The following is an 18450-nucleotide window of genomic DNA, read 5'->3' as shown; positions in this document are numbered from 1 at the left end:
AGTGCTATTTATAAATACACATTATTATTATTATCACTGTGCATTCGGTATTAAACTTTTCCCTTTACTAGAATATGTTGATTCATGTTAATGTGTGTTTAAAGAAATTTAAATTTGTGGGGAAATTAAAATAAAAATTAAATATACATATATAATGTCTAATGTGACCTCCCTGCAGTACCTCCATGTCCCCCTGTTGAAGACAGACGCTCTAAAGACTGGAAATACCATTAATAATGTAATAATGTATGCAATGACAAAACATTATCTCACACACACACACACACACACACACACACACACACACACACACACACACACACACACACACACACACACACACACACACACACACACACACAGATCTCACTTGTAGAGCAGAATATCTGCAGCCTGTAGGACCGGATACGTGTAGAGACCGACGCTGCCTTCGTTCTTCTGTTTGCTCTTCATCTGCAGGAAAATCACGGATAAGAGGAGACGACACATTTAAAAACAAGCGGTAATAAAAGCAGAGAAGGAAAAACTGACTTCTTCTCTTCTAACCTTCACCCTGACCCCCCCCTCACCCTCCCTCATCCTCCCACCCACCAGCACAAAAGAGCCATTTTCACTTTTCCGACTCATCGCCTCTCAGACAAACGCGCTGCGGATGAATTCACGCGACATTTTTCCAGCGTGTTTGAGATCCACTCATGTGTTGGGTAAACAAAAAGGTGTTTTCAGAGCGGGGGCCGAGAACAGAGGCCCCGCTGGCTCCTTCTCATCCTGCACTAAAACTGCATGCGGCCGCTGGAAACAAACCCTGATTATAGGACTAAAAATATATATAATAAAACTAGCAGGTGGAAATATGGAGAGAAAACGGACAATAAGGACGTAGAATGAGATTAAGAGGAGGGCGATAAGGAACGACGTTTATTTGCAGCCATTAAACTCGGCGCTAATTAAATCAGCATAATAAATCCAGAGTCTGGGAGGAACAGGAGGAGGCCGAGAATAAAAATAATCACACGATTCGCAGCTTTCCTCGTTACTTTTAAATTGTTTGAGGACTTGGCTTCAGAAGAAGAAACTACTTCAATCGCAGGAATCCTCGTCTGATTACAAAGCCTCCCTCTTTTTAATTACGTCCGCCTATGAAAGAAATACTTTTCTTCTCCGCGCAGCTGATGGAAAAATAGAAATCTGACCACAGTGGGTAACACGACTCCATCAGCCCGTTCAGAATAGGAAATCTGGCGCAGCGTCCGCGTAATGACAGGCGATAGGATGGGACATGAAATGCTGTTTTTTTGCTCATAAATGTTTGAAGCCGAGGGTGAAATCGAGCTCCAGTAAAGAGTAAAGAGCGTCATGTAGAAGCGTTTAAAGCAGAAACAAACAGCTACAGAGTCACAGGAAGGTTTCTGGAATAATAAACGATCAAATAATTAACTCTGTATTCGTGGTGTTTTCCTTTAACTCATCTTCGAGTTTGTGTTCTACATTAAACTAGTCTAGTGCTATTTATACATACACATTATTATTATTATAATTTTGCATTCACTATTAAGCTTTCTCTTTAGTAAAATATGTTGGATTCATGTTTATTTTAAAATAAAAAATAAAAAAAATGCATGAAAAAAGTTTAATCAACCAAATTTTTTGCGACCCCCCCGTAGAACCTCCACGGACCACTTAGGGGTCACGGACCTCCTGTTGAAGACCTATGGTCCAGAGCATAAAGCATTTATAAACAGTGTATGAATATTAATCGTAAATTAATTAATTAATTAATTGTAATGCACAAACAAACGCAACAAATTTGACTATATTGTCGTTTGTTATTATCACTTAAATCTTAAAGCTTCAGTCTGAGCTGGAAACTCTGCTTTTAGTTTTCAGTGTGGAACCATCTTCAAACATGACACAGCGTCATTAGTCCTGGACATTTTAGGACATAAAGGCTCTAAAACCACCTGATGCTTCAGGAAGCATCGAGCAGCGTCTCCTCATGTTTGAGTTTGTTTTGTATTTAAGATGAGAAAACATGAGCTACGCCTTCATTCATCCCACAGTGTCACTGTGACGTTCAGCGACCACACACACGGTTCACACACGGGTCGACTAAAGAATAAAAATATAAAAAGACATATTACAAACAAACAAACAAGGCAGCGTTCAAGTGTTTTCAGAAAAGATTTTGTGTCTCACAGCAGCTAAACGGACACGACTAAGACGCTGGAGGAATAAATACACAACTCCTCATGAAGAATGGACGACAACAATGGTTTACGAGAGGGAGAACTGGACAAACTGGACCAATATATGTTCACTGACTATATGTTTAATACTTGACTTGATAATGCAGCTGTCAGTGATTTATTCTGGTCATCTGTTGAGCAGTAACAGTGCGGTGGTCTACGTCCTTTTTTTGTTGTTGTTTTTACGTTTTGTCGTTTCATTTGTTTAGTTTTGACTCAGCTGATCTACAACTGATCCACAGCTGATCTTAGGCTCCAATTTACTGAAACGATGATCTCTCCCAGTCTGAATAATTTGTGTTAAACTTCAATAAAACTGTTAATTACAAAAAATAAATATAGAAAATGAGTATTTACACACACACACACACACACACACACACACACACACACACACACACACAGGTGGGAGGGATTCATACGGTGCAAAGCAGCAGGTATAAATATATATGTATTTGCACATAGTTACATAGAGAGTTTTTTATGTTGTTTTACTCCGACATCGCTGCTAATGAGGGAAACCTCAGTGATTTATGAGACTTAAATAAAAAAGCATTGAATAAGGTCAGCTGGACTTGTAGAACCTGACCTTATTCAATGCTTTTTTTGGATTACCATGACCTGGATGACTGAGAACCTTCACAGACATTTATGAGACTTAAATAAAGAAAGATAATAATAGTAATATTCTCTTTACAGAGAACCTGACTCATGGGTCCCTGCATGGAGAGTAATAACGTAATAAAATCTGTCCCACGTTATAAAGCATCTATTAGACGCTGCCAAATAGTGAGAGAAAGTACTAAATTGATTTATTTCTAGTATTTATTTCTACCATGACTGTCAAAAAGGCCGTGTTCTGTGACATCAGGAAGCAGTGGTGCTAAAGATGGCAAGCAGAGACAACACCCCACCCCCACCCTCACAAAGAATAAATTAATAAAGAGAAGATTCTTCTTCTTCTTCTTCTTCATCTGGCAGGTCCAGCTACACAGCCCCGACAGATGGTTTCTCCCAACAGTTAGAAACAAACTTATTTACATTTACTGTGAGCTGAGTTACCACGTTGTGTTCCAGCAGAGACGTAGAGCCCCCCCCCCCCCGCGCTGGATAGTTTGAAACTGAGACACACTGAACATATTTTTTGAGCACATTCGAAGTTATTCTGGAGAAGTTTCTGGACGATATTATGTTCATTTGAACTGCTGCAATAATAATAATAACATCTTACATATGTATAAATGGTGATAAGAGGGGAGACTTATTGTCTTTGATTTGTAAGTTCTACAATTGAATTTGTGTTTACTTTGGTTATTACTGTGATTAAAACAAAAACTCTAATTGAATCTAATATTAAAGATGTGCAGTGAAGTGAAACATTTTTACTTTCTGTATATTTCTAGTCACTATTCCACATTTAAAGTGTCATAAATAGATAATAGTCCTGTCTGTGTTGTTGATAATCATATTTAACACAGGTCAGGAGGCAGGATTATCCAGTTGTTTTTTATGCACATTCATGCATTAAAAAAAAACATTACACACCAACTAACAAGGAACATCTCATGACGTTAACTGTTTAGCTGTTTAGCTGTGAGCTGCTGCGTGTACGACTGTTGCTGACCTTCCACTGCGGTAGATGGCGGAGGCGAGGCATCGTGGTGAGGCAGCCGAGGATCCAGGAGAGCTCAGCGTGCTCCGACACCTGCAGGGACGAAAGAGGGACGGAGCGAAGACACGTTCAAATGTCAAGACGAGTTTATCTTCACGGCATCAAAGCAACATTTTATCCTCCCACGTCCCGTCAGAGAGACGGTCTGAATCCTTTTCATTCTGACGTACGCTCACGGCCCAGTTCACAAGGTGCACGAGAGGAAACGAATGCTTTATAATGTCACTGCACATCGGTCAGCCACAACATTATGACCACTGACAGGAGACGTAAACAACATGTTCTGCTGGGAAACTTTTAGATCTGGTATTTAATCATGTGGATGTTACTTAGACATGTAGCCTCCACCCAGACCAGACCAGACCAGACCAGACCAGACCAGACACATACAGATACATAATACATAATAAGTATGAGAATAAATAAACAGAGACAGTGTGTGTTTAGTAGAAGTAGTGATGAGTTAAACTGACGAGTGTGAAGTGTTCACAGACTGAACTAACCGTTGTATTTCATTTTCTGAACCAGTTTATTGTGCTTGAGGTGAGAATGAGATGAAGTTTACTTCAGGACACACTGAGGGAGAGGAAACGTGCACCTGGACATGTTGACAGTCTGTTACAGGTAAAGTATGAGCAGCGTTTCCAGCAGCGTTTAGTCACAAGGCACAAGGGAGACGTACACAGTATTAGGACGGTGGTCATAATGTTATGCCGGACCGGCATGCATTGTGTTGTAATAACTGAATCCAGTTCTTACAAACTACATCCTCCAGGATGACGAGCTGAATCTGACGAAGCTTCAGAGCAGTTTTCCCTGGTGTTCCTAATAAAGTGGCCAGTGAGCGTGGGATTGAAACCGGTCCCGTTCTATTAAAGCTCAGATCTTTCATATTTAAGGCTCGATCAGAGCTCGCGCCTGTGGCTCACCAGCTAATTAGTTACTCAGCGTCTGGTACACGTGCTGAAGGGCTGTTTGTCGCTGCTGTAGTTTTCTAAAGGGATTCTTCTTCTTTTGTTTTTTTCTTTCCTTATTGTGTAAAACTACAAACTGAACTTCAGTCGGTTCGGTTGTTAAAATAAAAGCTCGTCACATCAGAGGAGGATCAGAGCGACGGGATGAACAGAAGAATAAATTAGGACGGGCACATTAAACAGACGCAGATGAAGAAAAGAAATGAAGAATGGGGGCAGCTGTGGTGGTGGAGGAAGAGGGAGAGGGTAACTCCGTAGCGCCTCCTAGTGGATGGAAGGAGGAGTGACGCTCTGTGTCTGAATGCTCGTCTGAATGAGGACAGGTGCAGTCACACCTGGATTCAAAGATCAGGATTATAAACCAGTGGTTTCAGATGCTTTTAAAGCTTTTTGTGCAAAACAACAGAAAAGAACTAAGTTTACAATATTATCTGGTTCAACTTTTTCATATATGTGCCTTTATTTATTTATTGTGTATTATATGCACAGATTTAATTTTACTATGTAAACTATATTTATCACAATCACACACCCTGTTTTTTATTTATTTATTACTTTTTCTGAGCATTGCAACGATATTTCGCATATCTGTGATGTTTGATACCGTGTGACAATAAAAACAAGTCATTTCTAAAGATTTATAAGAAAAACTACGACTCATTTATCAAAAAGAGACGTTATTAACAAGTTTTTGAGCACAAATGTCAAAATGAGCTGAGGTCACGTTACTCGAAATAAACTGCTGCTGTGAAATAAATATTATGCAATAGTTTAATTTAATAAATTATTTGTTTTATTAAAATCTTTAACTAGTTGGGTCAGTACTTGAACTCTACTTTATGCACAATAAGCTGCTTCTGTTTTATTAATAGTGTAACTACCACATTACTTTTTACTTTTATGATTTTAAATCTTGCTTTTATTTTGTTTTACTGTGCAGCTGTAACAAGAGTCTCCTCATAATCTCCTATAATTAAGTGTCTTATGTATCATAGTATTTCGGATGAATCATAAATAAAGTGTCATAAAGATCATTTAAGGAGATTTAAATATTAAAATTGGTAACTTATAAACACTAATGCTTTGTTTTTATATTAGGATGAATCTTGAGTTACTGTTGAATAGGTGCAGATCAGGGTTAGCTTTGCTTCAGCTTTGCTTCTTAGCAAAGCTCCTTGGTTATAAAATAAGTTGCATGAAGAAGAAGAAGTTTTCTTGTGCACATGGACGAATACATTAATAACACATTGTGAAGCGATCAAGAAGCTAATGCTAATGCAGTGAGGCTGCTGCATCTGGCAGCGGTAAATTAACTCCAACATAACATATCCGCTTTCATGGCGGCTGCGTCCTTAATGTGAAGAAGAAGAACTCTGAGTGTGTGTGTGTGTGTGTGTGTGTGTGTGTGTGTGTGTGTGTGTGTGTGTGTGTGTGTAGATGCAGGAAATATCCCTCTGCCTTCAGCAAATTAAAGTTTATGGACACTGGCTATAACCGTCCTCTCTGCGTCTCGTTGCCTGAAAAGCATTGTGGGGGAGCGTGACGTCAACCCCAGACAGCGGGGACATAAAGCAGGATTTCAGGGTAGCATGTAGGGGGCCGGTATTCATTACACACTACGTATAGACAAGAGATGGGACAGATGTCGACGACAGCGCGGGAGGACGATGGATATGGTTTGAAGTGCAATAAAACTTTGATATTTAAGGCCTCGGGACGAACAAGGCCCCCATTCATGCTCCGCGGCAGGAACGCACCGCAACATGAGATATGCTAATGTTACACATCGTATCAGCCGTGCACTGATAGTGAGTTATCACACGGCCACGGCAGGAACTCCATAAAACTGGAAAGAAGTGGCCCCCGTTTTTTTTCCCCTCCTCAATAATTCTATAAAACTCAGTGGAATCCAGAATGAAGTCAATGAATCAGCAAATCCGGCAAATCCTCCGAGTTTGGGCTCGTCACCAGCTCTGTTCATTTTTTCAATGAAGTCGAGTATTTTCTTTGGGCGCCCGTCGTATTTTTACATGTGGAGCAGGCGTGTTCGACACGGGGGTCGCTCTGCTGCCAAGTTATGTGGCATGAAGCTAAACGGGGAATAAAAATAGGACTGTGTGTGTGTGTGTGTGTGTGTGTGTGTGTGTGTGTGTGTGTGTGTGTGTGGAGGGGGAGGAGGGGGGAGGACGGGGGAGGAGGGGGGGGTGGCAAAGAAACACAGATGTACTCGACTTAATTGTCTCCTTCTTCTCCAACACACAAACTCTTAAAAACACGCGTGTAAGAAAACAGAAACCGTGGAGATGTTTTAAAACGGGAATGAAAGAGTCGCGTTATCTCGCTCTGAAGACGCTGAGGCCGAGGCCGAGTTTGTGTTTTCACAGTCTCGCGTCTGTGACTTTGCAGAGCGTGCGGTGGAGATAAGAATCAGGAGCAATCAAATAAACATTTTAGGACTCGGGTCGGCTTGTCAGCGGGTAAAGTTCAGAGTCGGCGGCGGTAAAATAAACCGATTTGCCCCGTTGGCAAACGAGAGTAGAAGTGTAAATAAAGACTCTGACGCACTTTTCATGCCCAATAACGACACTAAATGAGTGAAATTATTTGCAGGAAAAAACATTACGAACACCTTTCTAATATTGTGCATGTCTCCCTTGTGCCTCCAAAACAGTTGTGACTCATCAGAGAATGGACGTGGTCTTTATGGGGGTGTCCTGTGGGTGGAGGGGAGGGGTCTGTATAGTGGATCATCTCATAGATACTTGATCAGTTTGGGATCTAGTGAAGGAGTGTTACAGCTGTGGGCTGGAGGTGTCTGGTCTGGAAACATCCACATGAATGAACGTCAGGTCCAAAAGTCTCCCTGTCAGTGGTTTTAATGTTGTGGCGGATCAGTTTATATAAGAGTGCATGCATTCATGCATGATCACTCGTCACCTTTCCATTTATTACTAGAGAAGCTTAGAAGAATAAAACAATAAAAAAAACTATTTTGACGTCTTCTGTCTTTCAACCACATGAAGCATCTATTTTCTTTGGGTTTCGTACGTTAACCGTCCTCAATTCTTTGTTTTGCAGCAACTGACGCTGAGAAATTATATTTCCAGCTGCGAAATTCCAGGAAATCAGATGTTGGATCGACTCACCTGAGACTGCTGGAAGAGAACGGCCTTCTCCGGGTTAATACCGCAGGCTATCAAGCTGGCTGCCATGTCCAGTACGTTGCTGCGGAGCTGGGCCGGATCCTGCGGCTGCGTGATGGAGTGCAGGTCCACGATGCTGTAGAGCACCGAGGGGTACTGGTGCTGCAGGGCCACCCAGTTCTCCAGAGCACCCAGATAGTTGCCCAGATGGGGAACTCCGGTTGGCTGGATTCCTGAGAACACACGGCCACTTCCTGGAGGCCCCTGGAAAAGAAAGGAGGGAAAATATGTCTTTATCTGCACTTTGGAAGTCGAGTGTTTAAATTATAGCGTTCTGTTTAAATTACTATGAAAAAAAAAAAAAAAAACTGGATGTGAAGGTGAAAAGGGGAGATCGTCACAACTAGATGGAAGTGTCTAAAGTGTCGTGTTAAACGATTGGCAAGTTGTTGGACAGCACAGTCGTGGTTGTATTACTGAGATGCCAACACCATGGCAAACACCTCTGTTCTCTCCCGAACACATCAAGCACAAAGAATGCATCACCTCACCGGCCAATGGTATCGTTTAACATCCAACCAAACAACTTCCAGCACCACAACGAACGGAAAGGGCTCTGAAGGAAGAAGAGCGGGCGGCAGAACACGCGGCCCATCGTATCATCAGCGTTTCAACAAGGACATCGTGTTACAGAGTAAAGTTTGAGGCGGCGGCAGGTTCTTAAAAAACGGATCGCACATCGTGTTTATACGGGCAAACGCCGTTCTTTTCTGTTTCTGCAGAGCCCTCATTTAGTCTGGCATCAGCCCACTTCGCTGAACCTTGGCTTCGCGTTGCCCCCGGCTGGAAGAGAGTCTCGACCGCTGCCCGCGGCCTCACGTACCACATGATGCAATTAGAGGGCAAGTAGAGCGGCACCTGTCATGAGACATGAAACCACACTGGCTTCCAAAATAAAAAAAAAAAATAAAAAAACGAGGAGTTCTTCACCAGAGCAGTTACGCAGCACGAGAAAAAGAAGTACAAAGACACAGGAGAACAGAGTGGAAGTTGGTGTTTTTGTTGTGCTGTCAGAAAGACAAAGGTCGTATACATTCACTTGCCATTTTATTAGGTACACCTGTTCAACTGCTTGTTAACACAAATAGCTAATCAGCCAATCACGTGGCTGCAGTTCACGTTCAAACCGAGCATCAGAACAGAGAAGAAAGGGGATTTAAGAAGTATTTCAGAAACTCAACCATCTCTAGGGTTTAACAGAGAATGGTTCCAAAAAAGAGAAAATATCCAGTGAGCAGCAGTTGTTGATGTGAGAGGTCAGAGGAGAATGGGCAGACTGGTTGGAGATGATAGAAAGGAAACAGTAACTCAAATAACCACTGGTTTCAACCAAGGAATGTAGAATACCATCTCTGAACACACAACACGTCCAACCTTGAAGAAGATGGGCTACAGCAGCAGAAGACCACACCGGGGGCCACTCCTGTCAGCTAAGAACAGGAAACTGAGACTACAGTTCACACAGGCTCAACAACACTGGACAATAGAAGACTGGAAAAACGTTGCCTGGTCTGATGAGTCTCGATTTCAGGGTCAGAATCTGGAGTAAACAACATGAAAGCATGGATCCATCCTGCCTTGTATCAACGGTTCAGGCTGGTGGTGGTGGTGTAATCATGGGGGGGTCATGGTTTAAATGCCACAGCCTCCCTGAGTATTGTTGCTGACCATGTCCATCCCTTTATGACCACAGTGGACCATCTTCTGACGGCTACTTCCAGCAGGATAATGCACCATGTCACAAAGCTCATATCATCTCAAACTGGTTTCTGGAACATGACGATGAGTTCACTGTTCTCCAACGGCCTCCACAGTCACCAGATCTCAATCCAATAGATAGAGGAACCTTTGAGATGTGGTGGAACAGGAGATTCTCATCATAGATGTGTGATGTTATCACGTCAATATGGACCAAACTCTCTGAGGAATGTTTCCAACACCTTGGACAACTGGACTTGTAGAGTTTCTTGAAGATCTTTTTCCACTCATCCACTTCCTCAGCTTGGTTTTTGGATACACCGTTTCCTAACTTTATTAATCTTGTAAAGAAGATCGAATATCTGTGAAAACTGAAGCTGTGTTGAACCTTGCAAACTTCCTTCGTATTGATAAGTTAGAAAAAGCAGCACCTGCATATTTCAGCAGATGAGCCCCTTTTTCAAAGACTCGTGGAATCTCGGTGTTATCACCTCAAATCTGACGGGCGATCGTATGTTTCCCTACTGGCTGCACCCTTCAAGGTTATCATAACTAATCATTCAGACCCGGAGCTTTCAGAGGAAAATCCTCCTCGGCCGCTGCTGAGAAATCGGGTTATCTTGACAGCTCGCTGAGCTACATCACATTCAATCTGACTGAGGGACAGGCTCCGCACAGCATCTGAAATCAGATAACAGCTGCTCCCTCTCACCAGCAATGCCCCCGAGCTTCCACATCCCTCCGCCCTGAGGGATCGGATGACGACCGCTCCGAAGGCCGGCGTGGTCCACAAAGTCTCCATCCACCGGCCCCGAGGCGGCGGCAGGAAGGAACTGGGTGCTTATGTCATTACCGACGGGGTAATTGCACTGGAGTGCCATTGATGCTGAGAGCCTCTTAAGAGGTGTCAGGATTGATTTGGGTGCGGACGTGGGCCCAGAGTCTGGCTCATGTGTGTTCTCACCTCGAGCTGACACGCCAAACGCATGTTCCCCCCCTCCCGCCCCCGGCCCCCGGGGGGGAGGCCATTAACCATGCAGACATGGTAATGGTGTCATTTGAGCCAATCGAGTGTCAAATGAGAGTCAACGCCGCGGCTAAACTAGCCCGCCGAGAAAGTCACGCGCTATCACGCGCTGCGCTGCTTTTCGCTCGGAGGAGTTGTGTCTTTAAACGTGTGCCCCCTATAGCCGTCGGAGGAAAAGGTAGATTACACCAGGAGGTAAATCAACCAGCGCACGATGACAGAGGAGACAGCAGATGTTTTAAAGCAATTAATGCTTGTAATGAATACCGCGCAGCAAAGCCAACAGCAATAAAATATTATTATCAAGCATACTTTCGCCGCGGACTATATTAACCCCCGCGCACATTAAACTCATTTACTTGTGAAATACTCGAGGAACGCCTGACTTCATACCTTGCGGCTTGTCAAACGTTCCTCTGAGATAAATCAAACTCATAGCAAACAAAAAAAATATATATTTATATGAGCAGGTTAACAATAATGTAAAACCGTCATAAAATGAGAGATAGATTTAGGTTATATTTACAAAATCAGGAGTAATACTTTTTCAGTTTTATGGATTTTCATTTAGGTTTTTTTACAAACTGCCTCGTGTTTAAAGTGTTAAATATATAAAGCTAAAGGCCAATCAGCCACAACATTAAAACCACTGACAAGTGAAGTAAATAATACTTCGAAACAATTCATTGTTCTGCTGGGAAACTTTTAGACCTGGTTTTCATTCGTGTGGATGTTACTTAGACATGTAGCACCCACCTAGACCAGACCAGACCCCCCATAGCAATGACACTACTTGATGGCAGCAGCCTGACACAGACAGACACACACATAAAAGGAACAACTTAAAAAAAAAAACATGAAGAACAGCACAAGGTGTTGACCTGGCCTCCAAATTCACTGGATCTCAAACTTATCAAGTATCGGTGGGATGATCCACAGAGGGAGGCCCCCCCACCCACCCCCCTCCCTTCAACCCACAGGACCACGAGACCTCCACTAACAAGACACCACAGGACGCCCTCAGAAGGTCCATGTCCATTCTCTGATGAGTGTTACAACTGTTATGGAGGCACAAGGGAGAAAGGTGGTCATAATGTTATGCCTGATCGGTGTATGTAACACATAAAGATGTGGATACTCGCATATATATTTCAAAATTCTGATTTTTTTTCATGCATAATCACGTGTTCACAACATTTTACTAGTTTTAGAGAGGAATTAACGCAGTAGATTAACTATGGATAAACTATTTTACTGTGATGATGAGTAAAATTGTAGAATAATCTCACACTAGTAGTGAAACAGGTTTGAATGAACCCGTGTTAGAACTGACTGATGATGTGGACATCTGGGGACATTTACGGCTCATTTACAGCTTTAGATGTTTCGTGATTATATTTGTCATTTACCATTTAAGTGAGTTACAATGATTTTTTTTTTCTTTGCAGACATTTTGTTGAAACTAAAGTTTGGAACAGATGAAACACAAATGCAAATCCAAAAGGCGTTGAATAAAGACAACTGGACTTCCTGAAGCCTCCTTTATTCAAACACCTTTTGGATTAACGTGACCCAGCGACTGAGAACCTTCACAGACACAAACGCAAAGTTAAGGAAATTAGTTCTTAGTGGAAACTGTCAAAGCATTTATATCTCACTCACAATCACAAAAACGCTGAGCTCCCTGTTAAACTGCAATAATTCATCATGTGAGAGACGTAAATGTTACGGTGATACATAGAGCGACAGCTGAGATAAATCTGTCTGGACCAGAGAGGTGAGACTCAGGTGAGGCTGATCAACCAGAACCGGACACACACGACATCTGATCTAAAATAAAAAAATAAAAAGTTTATCCAAAATTCTTAGCAGCAGACATGACTCAGTCTTTGGATAAATGGAACATCAAGTTCAGTTCAAACAAAATACCATGTTCTCTCGTCTGGTTCCAGATTAATAAAAGAGCAAAGCCCTGATGAGCAGCGCCATCCGTCTTCCCGCATTGCTCCGTGTCCTCACTTCTCCGTCCTCCTCAGTCATTGGCCGTCTGCTGACGACACGGGAAGCAGCCGACGGTTCTCTGCTCGTATTTTACCCGGACGGGCGGCGCTGTCGCAAACACGCGGTCGCAAAAAGGTGCCGAAGGTTCCTCTGCATCCACGTCGGCCATGTGCTGGATGAATCACGCACCATGTGTGTGTGACATTAGCGCCAACAGCTCGAAGGTTACATACACTGAAAAAAGGCCATGTTTTCACACTTGCAGCACCTTTCCGGGAATATGTGTTCATGTGTGTGTGTGTGTGTGTGTGTGTGGTCATATCCATGGGGATGGAAGTCATGTGCAAACACAGACGTACGTCCGCACGTGTCTTTGCCTACATCAACATGGGTGAAGCCGTGAAGGTGTCCGTCTAGATGAGTTTGACAGCTCACATCAAGGATCAACACCGGTGGAAGGAAAACTATCAGACAGCCCATCAGGAGCGGTAACACGAGCGGGTCCTGCACACAGGCCGCGTAATTAAATGGAAAACAACAGTCACTTCATTTATCTGAGGAGCAGAAGGAACCAGTGATAGTTTCACCACGACTCCAGAGGAAATTGCACGGAGACATTTTACCTTTCTCTCTTTCTTTCTTTGTCGTCCAGAGCGTTGGAACGACACAACTAAATGTTGGATTTATCATTTAAATGAGCTCAAGATACAGTGAAATTACACACTGAGGGAAGAATGTGCAACAGTGACAAAGAACATCCACACAAAGACAAAAAAACGTGCACACAAATTGCCAAATTTTACCCGATTTACTTCAGGTCTCACGTTCAAGCTGGACGACATTTCTCTGTCATCACGTAGCGGCTGATCTTAAAGGATCCCACAACAACACAACAGAGCTGCAGCTTGTGTTGTCTACACTACAATGAACAATTAAGAACAAAAAATAAAAAAATAAAAACGTGGAGAATGCAGCACCACGTGGCGTAACTAAAACGTCCAGATGTCCGACCGCATGACTTTAAAAAATATCCTGAAAGGAAAACTTGTCTTGGAATATCTCAGAGGTTCACACATTCTGCCAACGTGGTTCCTGTATGTTTTGGATTTTCCCTTCAGAAAAGGACTTTAAAAAATAAAAAATGAGTGATTATTTGATTTTCATTTTAAAAGTTAGAAATTAAAATGGAAATTCAGGGCATGTTGTTTTTATCAGGGTCAAGAAGAGACAAACAAACCTTTAAAAACTGGTCGATTTTCATTTTCTGCTTCTAAAAACAAAATATTAAATCATTATAAGACAGAAACAAAACAAAAAAAAGCTCATTTTTTCATATTTTACAACCTGAAGTTGCTGTTTTCAGAGTATGAGGACTGTGTTTATGGCCAGAGCGGCCAAATAAATGACTTCTATCTGTGGCCAAAACGTCTCTGGAACCGAACTCTGATGTTATTTTTGATAAAACAAGGCATCGGCTGAAATCTCTGCACATATCAGAGTAATGTTCGCTGGTAGTTAACTGTTCCCTGATTATATTTAGGTCTTATTAGTTTTTTTCTGCAGTCATTTCGTCTTCACTCAGACTCTTTTATTGTTTCAAAAAAATCAACGTTCTGATCCAAGTCTGTCAACGTCTGTTACACAACACCGTCCTCATACACGCTCTTACTTTCAAAACGACAACTTGTGGTCACACAATATGAAAAAACAGGTAATTGTTTTGTTTCTATCTTGTAACGATTAGATTCTTTTGCTTTTAGAAACAGTAAATGTAAAGTTTTATTTATCCCTTCTCAACCATAGAAAAGAAAAATGCCTTGAATTTCAATTTTAATGTTTGAATTTGAAAATCAAATAATCACAAATTTTTCATTTTTCAATCCAATGACCAAAACACACACAGAGTCGATACAATCCGTTCTACTTTTATACATTCATGAGATTTCAAGTTAAACAAACCTTTAATTGAATCTGTCTGCATGTCGTGCTCATAGTTTTCACTTCATTTACTTTATATTTTTTGTGTTTATCTTTCAGCTGCTGTCACAACAAGAAATTCATTTATTTATTTACCTCCTTAAATCTAAGAGCTAGAAAAACTAAGCGTCGTCTTTGAACAGGAACTAGTTCGTGGTGTGTGGATTATTTTATATAATATTATTAATATAAGTCACCAGTTTATAATGAAATATAAAACTGTTCATTCTCATGTCTGAACGTTGCTGTGGAAAAGCAGAAATGCAAATAACGAAGTCCCAACGTCCTCAAGTCGTAGTTGTCACTATTGATAGAAGTTTCAGCTATAAAATTAAGGTCCATGTTTGTTACGTGACCTCTGTCATGTTTTTACACCAACTAGTGTCTAGTTATGAGGGTAAAAGTTTAAATGAAGCAGAATAAGAAGCTGCCATAATAAAACTTAATGTCCCCATATGAGGACGCAGGGTCTCAGGTGGTCCAGGTTTGGCTGTAATACACTATGGAAGGCCGCAGTGTTAAAAACGTGGCCCAGATTGAGCATCATCATCATCATCATTATTATTATTATTGTTGTATCTGTAGCCTCCAGTCTGCTGGTGCCCACAGACTCCGCTCGGCTCCACGTTATTAATCACGGCCGTGGTTCTGGTCCAAAAACAGTCCGTTTCTCACTGCTCAGATCTGCTTTTCATGGCTCATACATCATATCAGAGCCTCAGCGTCCTGGAGCGGTCCACTGACATCTCTCTCACCGAGCAGCCGGGCGGCGGGCGCGACAGTCGCCGGACCTTTTTTTTCACCGGGCCAATTTCAACACGTTTGCAAAAAAAAAAAAAAACCAACACCTCTGGGAGCGTCGCCGCTTCGCCCCGCTGCGAATTACCATCAGCTCTTTGTGGGCCAAGAAACACGCTCCGAATCTGACCAGCGCCGACAAGGGCCTTCGGATAGAGGGATTTTCACGCCCCCCCCTCCCCGCCCCCCCACCTCAAACACAGGATCCAGTGTTCTTCTTCTGTCCCGCGGACCCCAGGTACCCCATTAACACCAGCATCACGCTGAAACACTCCTCCACGCGCCTCCTGTGCGTCTCCCTTCATCTGTCTCCCTCTCACTTTGGGACCTGTTAAAGCAGACGACCAGCGGCGCTGCACTTCAATGAGGTATCAAACAGGAAATGGGGCTTACTGTATTACCCCCCCCCATCCCTAAAAGTATGTGTGTGTTTAGCCAATGTGGGAACACACCACAGCTTGAAACAAAGTGCGTATGACCACAGAGAAAACACGCACACACGAGTGCATATAAACACATGGACTAAAACTTACAAAACAGACGAAAGAACAAGAGAAAAATGCAATGGAGGAGTAAAAAAAAGATGAAGATTGTGACTCCAGTCCAGTAAAAAGCTGCACCTTTTTTCCCTTTTTTTCTTTCTTTCCACCCGGCGCAGCGAGCTGGAGGGGCAGCGGAGGGGAAGGTCCAAAAAGGAGCGTTTGATTAAATCTGCGGTTGACGTGTGGGACAGGTGAGATTGATGAGGTTCCTCCGAGCTTCACACTGTGCGGAGAGCGGGGGGAACAGGAACAGAACGCCGCAGTGTGGCGGGCCAGGGCTCGGGGCCCGCTCGCGCCGTGGGGTCCCCGGGCTGATTAATGGGACTGGAGGCCCTTCAAAAACAGCACTCCCCGCAGGCAGGGCCCGACGCTGCTCCAAAAATAACCAGGCAGGGGAGGCAGCGCCGGCCTCCGGCCTCCGGCTCTAACAGGCTGCAGCTTCTGAAGGAAGCAGGCTTTCGGGGGAGGGGGGGGAGATAACCGCGAGGATTGTGCCCACTTAGGACAGGAAACCGTGACGTGGCTCATTAGAAACCAAACGTTTAATGACGCTCTGGTTTATGGGACGTGACAAACACTGACAGCCGATAGTGCATCAGTGCCAGTGTCGTGTTACCTGCTGTTATTAGACACAACACTTATTATCAACCAAGAGGATCACATGTGACACAAAGGTCCAAAATAAAACATCTAACTGACAGAACAGGGCGGCATCACCAAAAATTTTTCAAAATTCTGATGGTATTTTTGCATAATCACAACATTTTTACTGGTTGAGAGAAGAATTAATGCAGTAGATTGATTAAGGATGAACTATTTTACTGTGATGATGAATAAATATTGTAGAATAATCTCACACTAGTAGTAAAACAGGTTTGAATGGACCGAGTTATGTGTAAATCTGGGGACATTTACAGCTCAGAGATAAAAATATATAAATAAATGTTATCAAGATGAAATAAGGAAACTTTCAGTTTGACATATTTATAAAACTGCTCTGTCTCTAATGTTAACAGCAGCGCGACCGGCTACCGTAATAATTAAAGTCTGCGTGCAACATTTTTTTGTCATTAATAAAAAGCTAAAATTGGGGACATTTTTGGAGACAGTTTTAGCCGGAAATCAGGGACGTCTGGTCTCCCTAAAAAAAAAAAAAAAAATACAACCGACACGAAACCTTATTTAGGGCACACGTTCATGTTTCAGACCTTTCCATCTTCACCATCGTGTGTTTAGAAGCGCTGCGCTGAAAATGGTCCGGTATAAAACTGTGTCTCGTGGCGCAGAGTTATTATGAACACACAACCAGTCCAGCCCCATGACAGAAGTCAAAGACATGTGAACATGACTAATGGTTCTGATAAAAAGCTCCAAATAAACTACAAATGCAGAGTTTAGGCAACAGTTTGAAAAACTCTTTAGAGTTTTCAGGCTGAAAACTGCAGGATTATGTTTGAGATAAAGGTCCAGGAGTTTGTAGACGAGCTTCTCGTTCTCGACAGTGTCGTTGAACTAAAACGAGCCTCGATGGCTACGTCTGCACAGACAGTAGTTAATGCTGCTTGTAATTTTAAGTTTGCTTCTAAAACTAGAAACAAAAAATGGAAAAAAACAACAGTTTTTTATTTAAAGATTTTTATCTTTAAATCCAAAAATGAAAAAAGAAACATTTTTAAAGAGAAAGTTAAGTTACTCTCATTTATTATTATTATTTATTACTTTCATTTAATTTCTTTCTACAAATGTGATATAAGGATTAAAAGTTATTGTCAAAAATAAAAAGGAAAAAGAAAAATATTCCAGTTCACGCTGCTCTCAGAACTTTCTGGCGTTTCTTCATAAGTTAATTCACATGACACAGATCGATTTAGAACATAAATTCTAAAATCACATGTGAATATTGTTCTAAAGTCGTATCCGTGGCCTGTTCTGACCAACACAAAAGTTTTGTCTTCTTCTTCATTTACAAAATTCTGGTTTCGTATGAATCAAATAAAGTTTTCTCGTTTACTTTCTGTTTTTCTTTTTTTCATATATTAAAGGACAAACGGTAAATTTACTTGTTTAACCTCCTGAGACTCAAGCGTTTGTTTCGAATGCATCTTAATTTCTTTAAGATAAGTATAAGATCTTTAGGTTTTTGGTATTAGGACCTAAGAAGTAGAAAAAATAAGCATCATCTTTGAACTGGAAGCAGTTTTTGAAAAAAGACGTTATGTGGACACAGGGATTATTTCATTGTATGTTACAATTTAAGTCACCAATGTGAACCAAAATATAAAACTGTTTATTTTAATGCAAAAGCAGAATTG

The 18450-nt window shown here is 42.0% G+C and overlaps 1 protein-coding gene across 1 annotated transcript in view; it reads right to left on the bottom strand.

The window, feature by feature from the left end:
• wars2 (tryptophanyl tRNA synthetase 2, mitochondrial) overlaps positions 1–18450 on the bottom strand; it is a 31767-nt gene that overhangs the window by 6894 nt on the left and 6423 nt on the right. The window contains exons 2-4 of the mRNA XM_047601071.1: positions 8039–8299; positions 3871–3951; positions 371–453 (exon numbers count right to left, since the gene is read on the bottom strand). Of these exons, the coding sequence (XP_047457027.1) occupies positions 371–453; positions 3871–3951; positions 8039–8299 (425 nt within the window). The remainder of the gene's footprint in view (positions 1–370; positions 454–3870; positions 3952–8038; positions 8300–18450) is intronic.

Source organism: Mugil cephalus, chromosome 12, assembly GCF_022458985.1.
Source record: "Mugil cephalus isolate CIBA_MC_2020 chromosome 12, CIBA_Mcephalus_1.1, whole genome shotgun sequence".
Lineage (NCBI taxonomy): Eukaryota > Metazoa > Chordata > Actinopteri > Mugiliformes > Mugilidae > Mugil > Mugil cephalus.
This window is presented reverse-complemented; position numbering and strand designations above follow the sequence as displayed.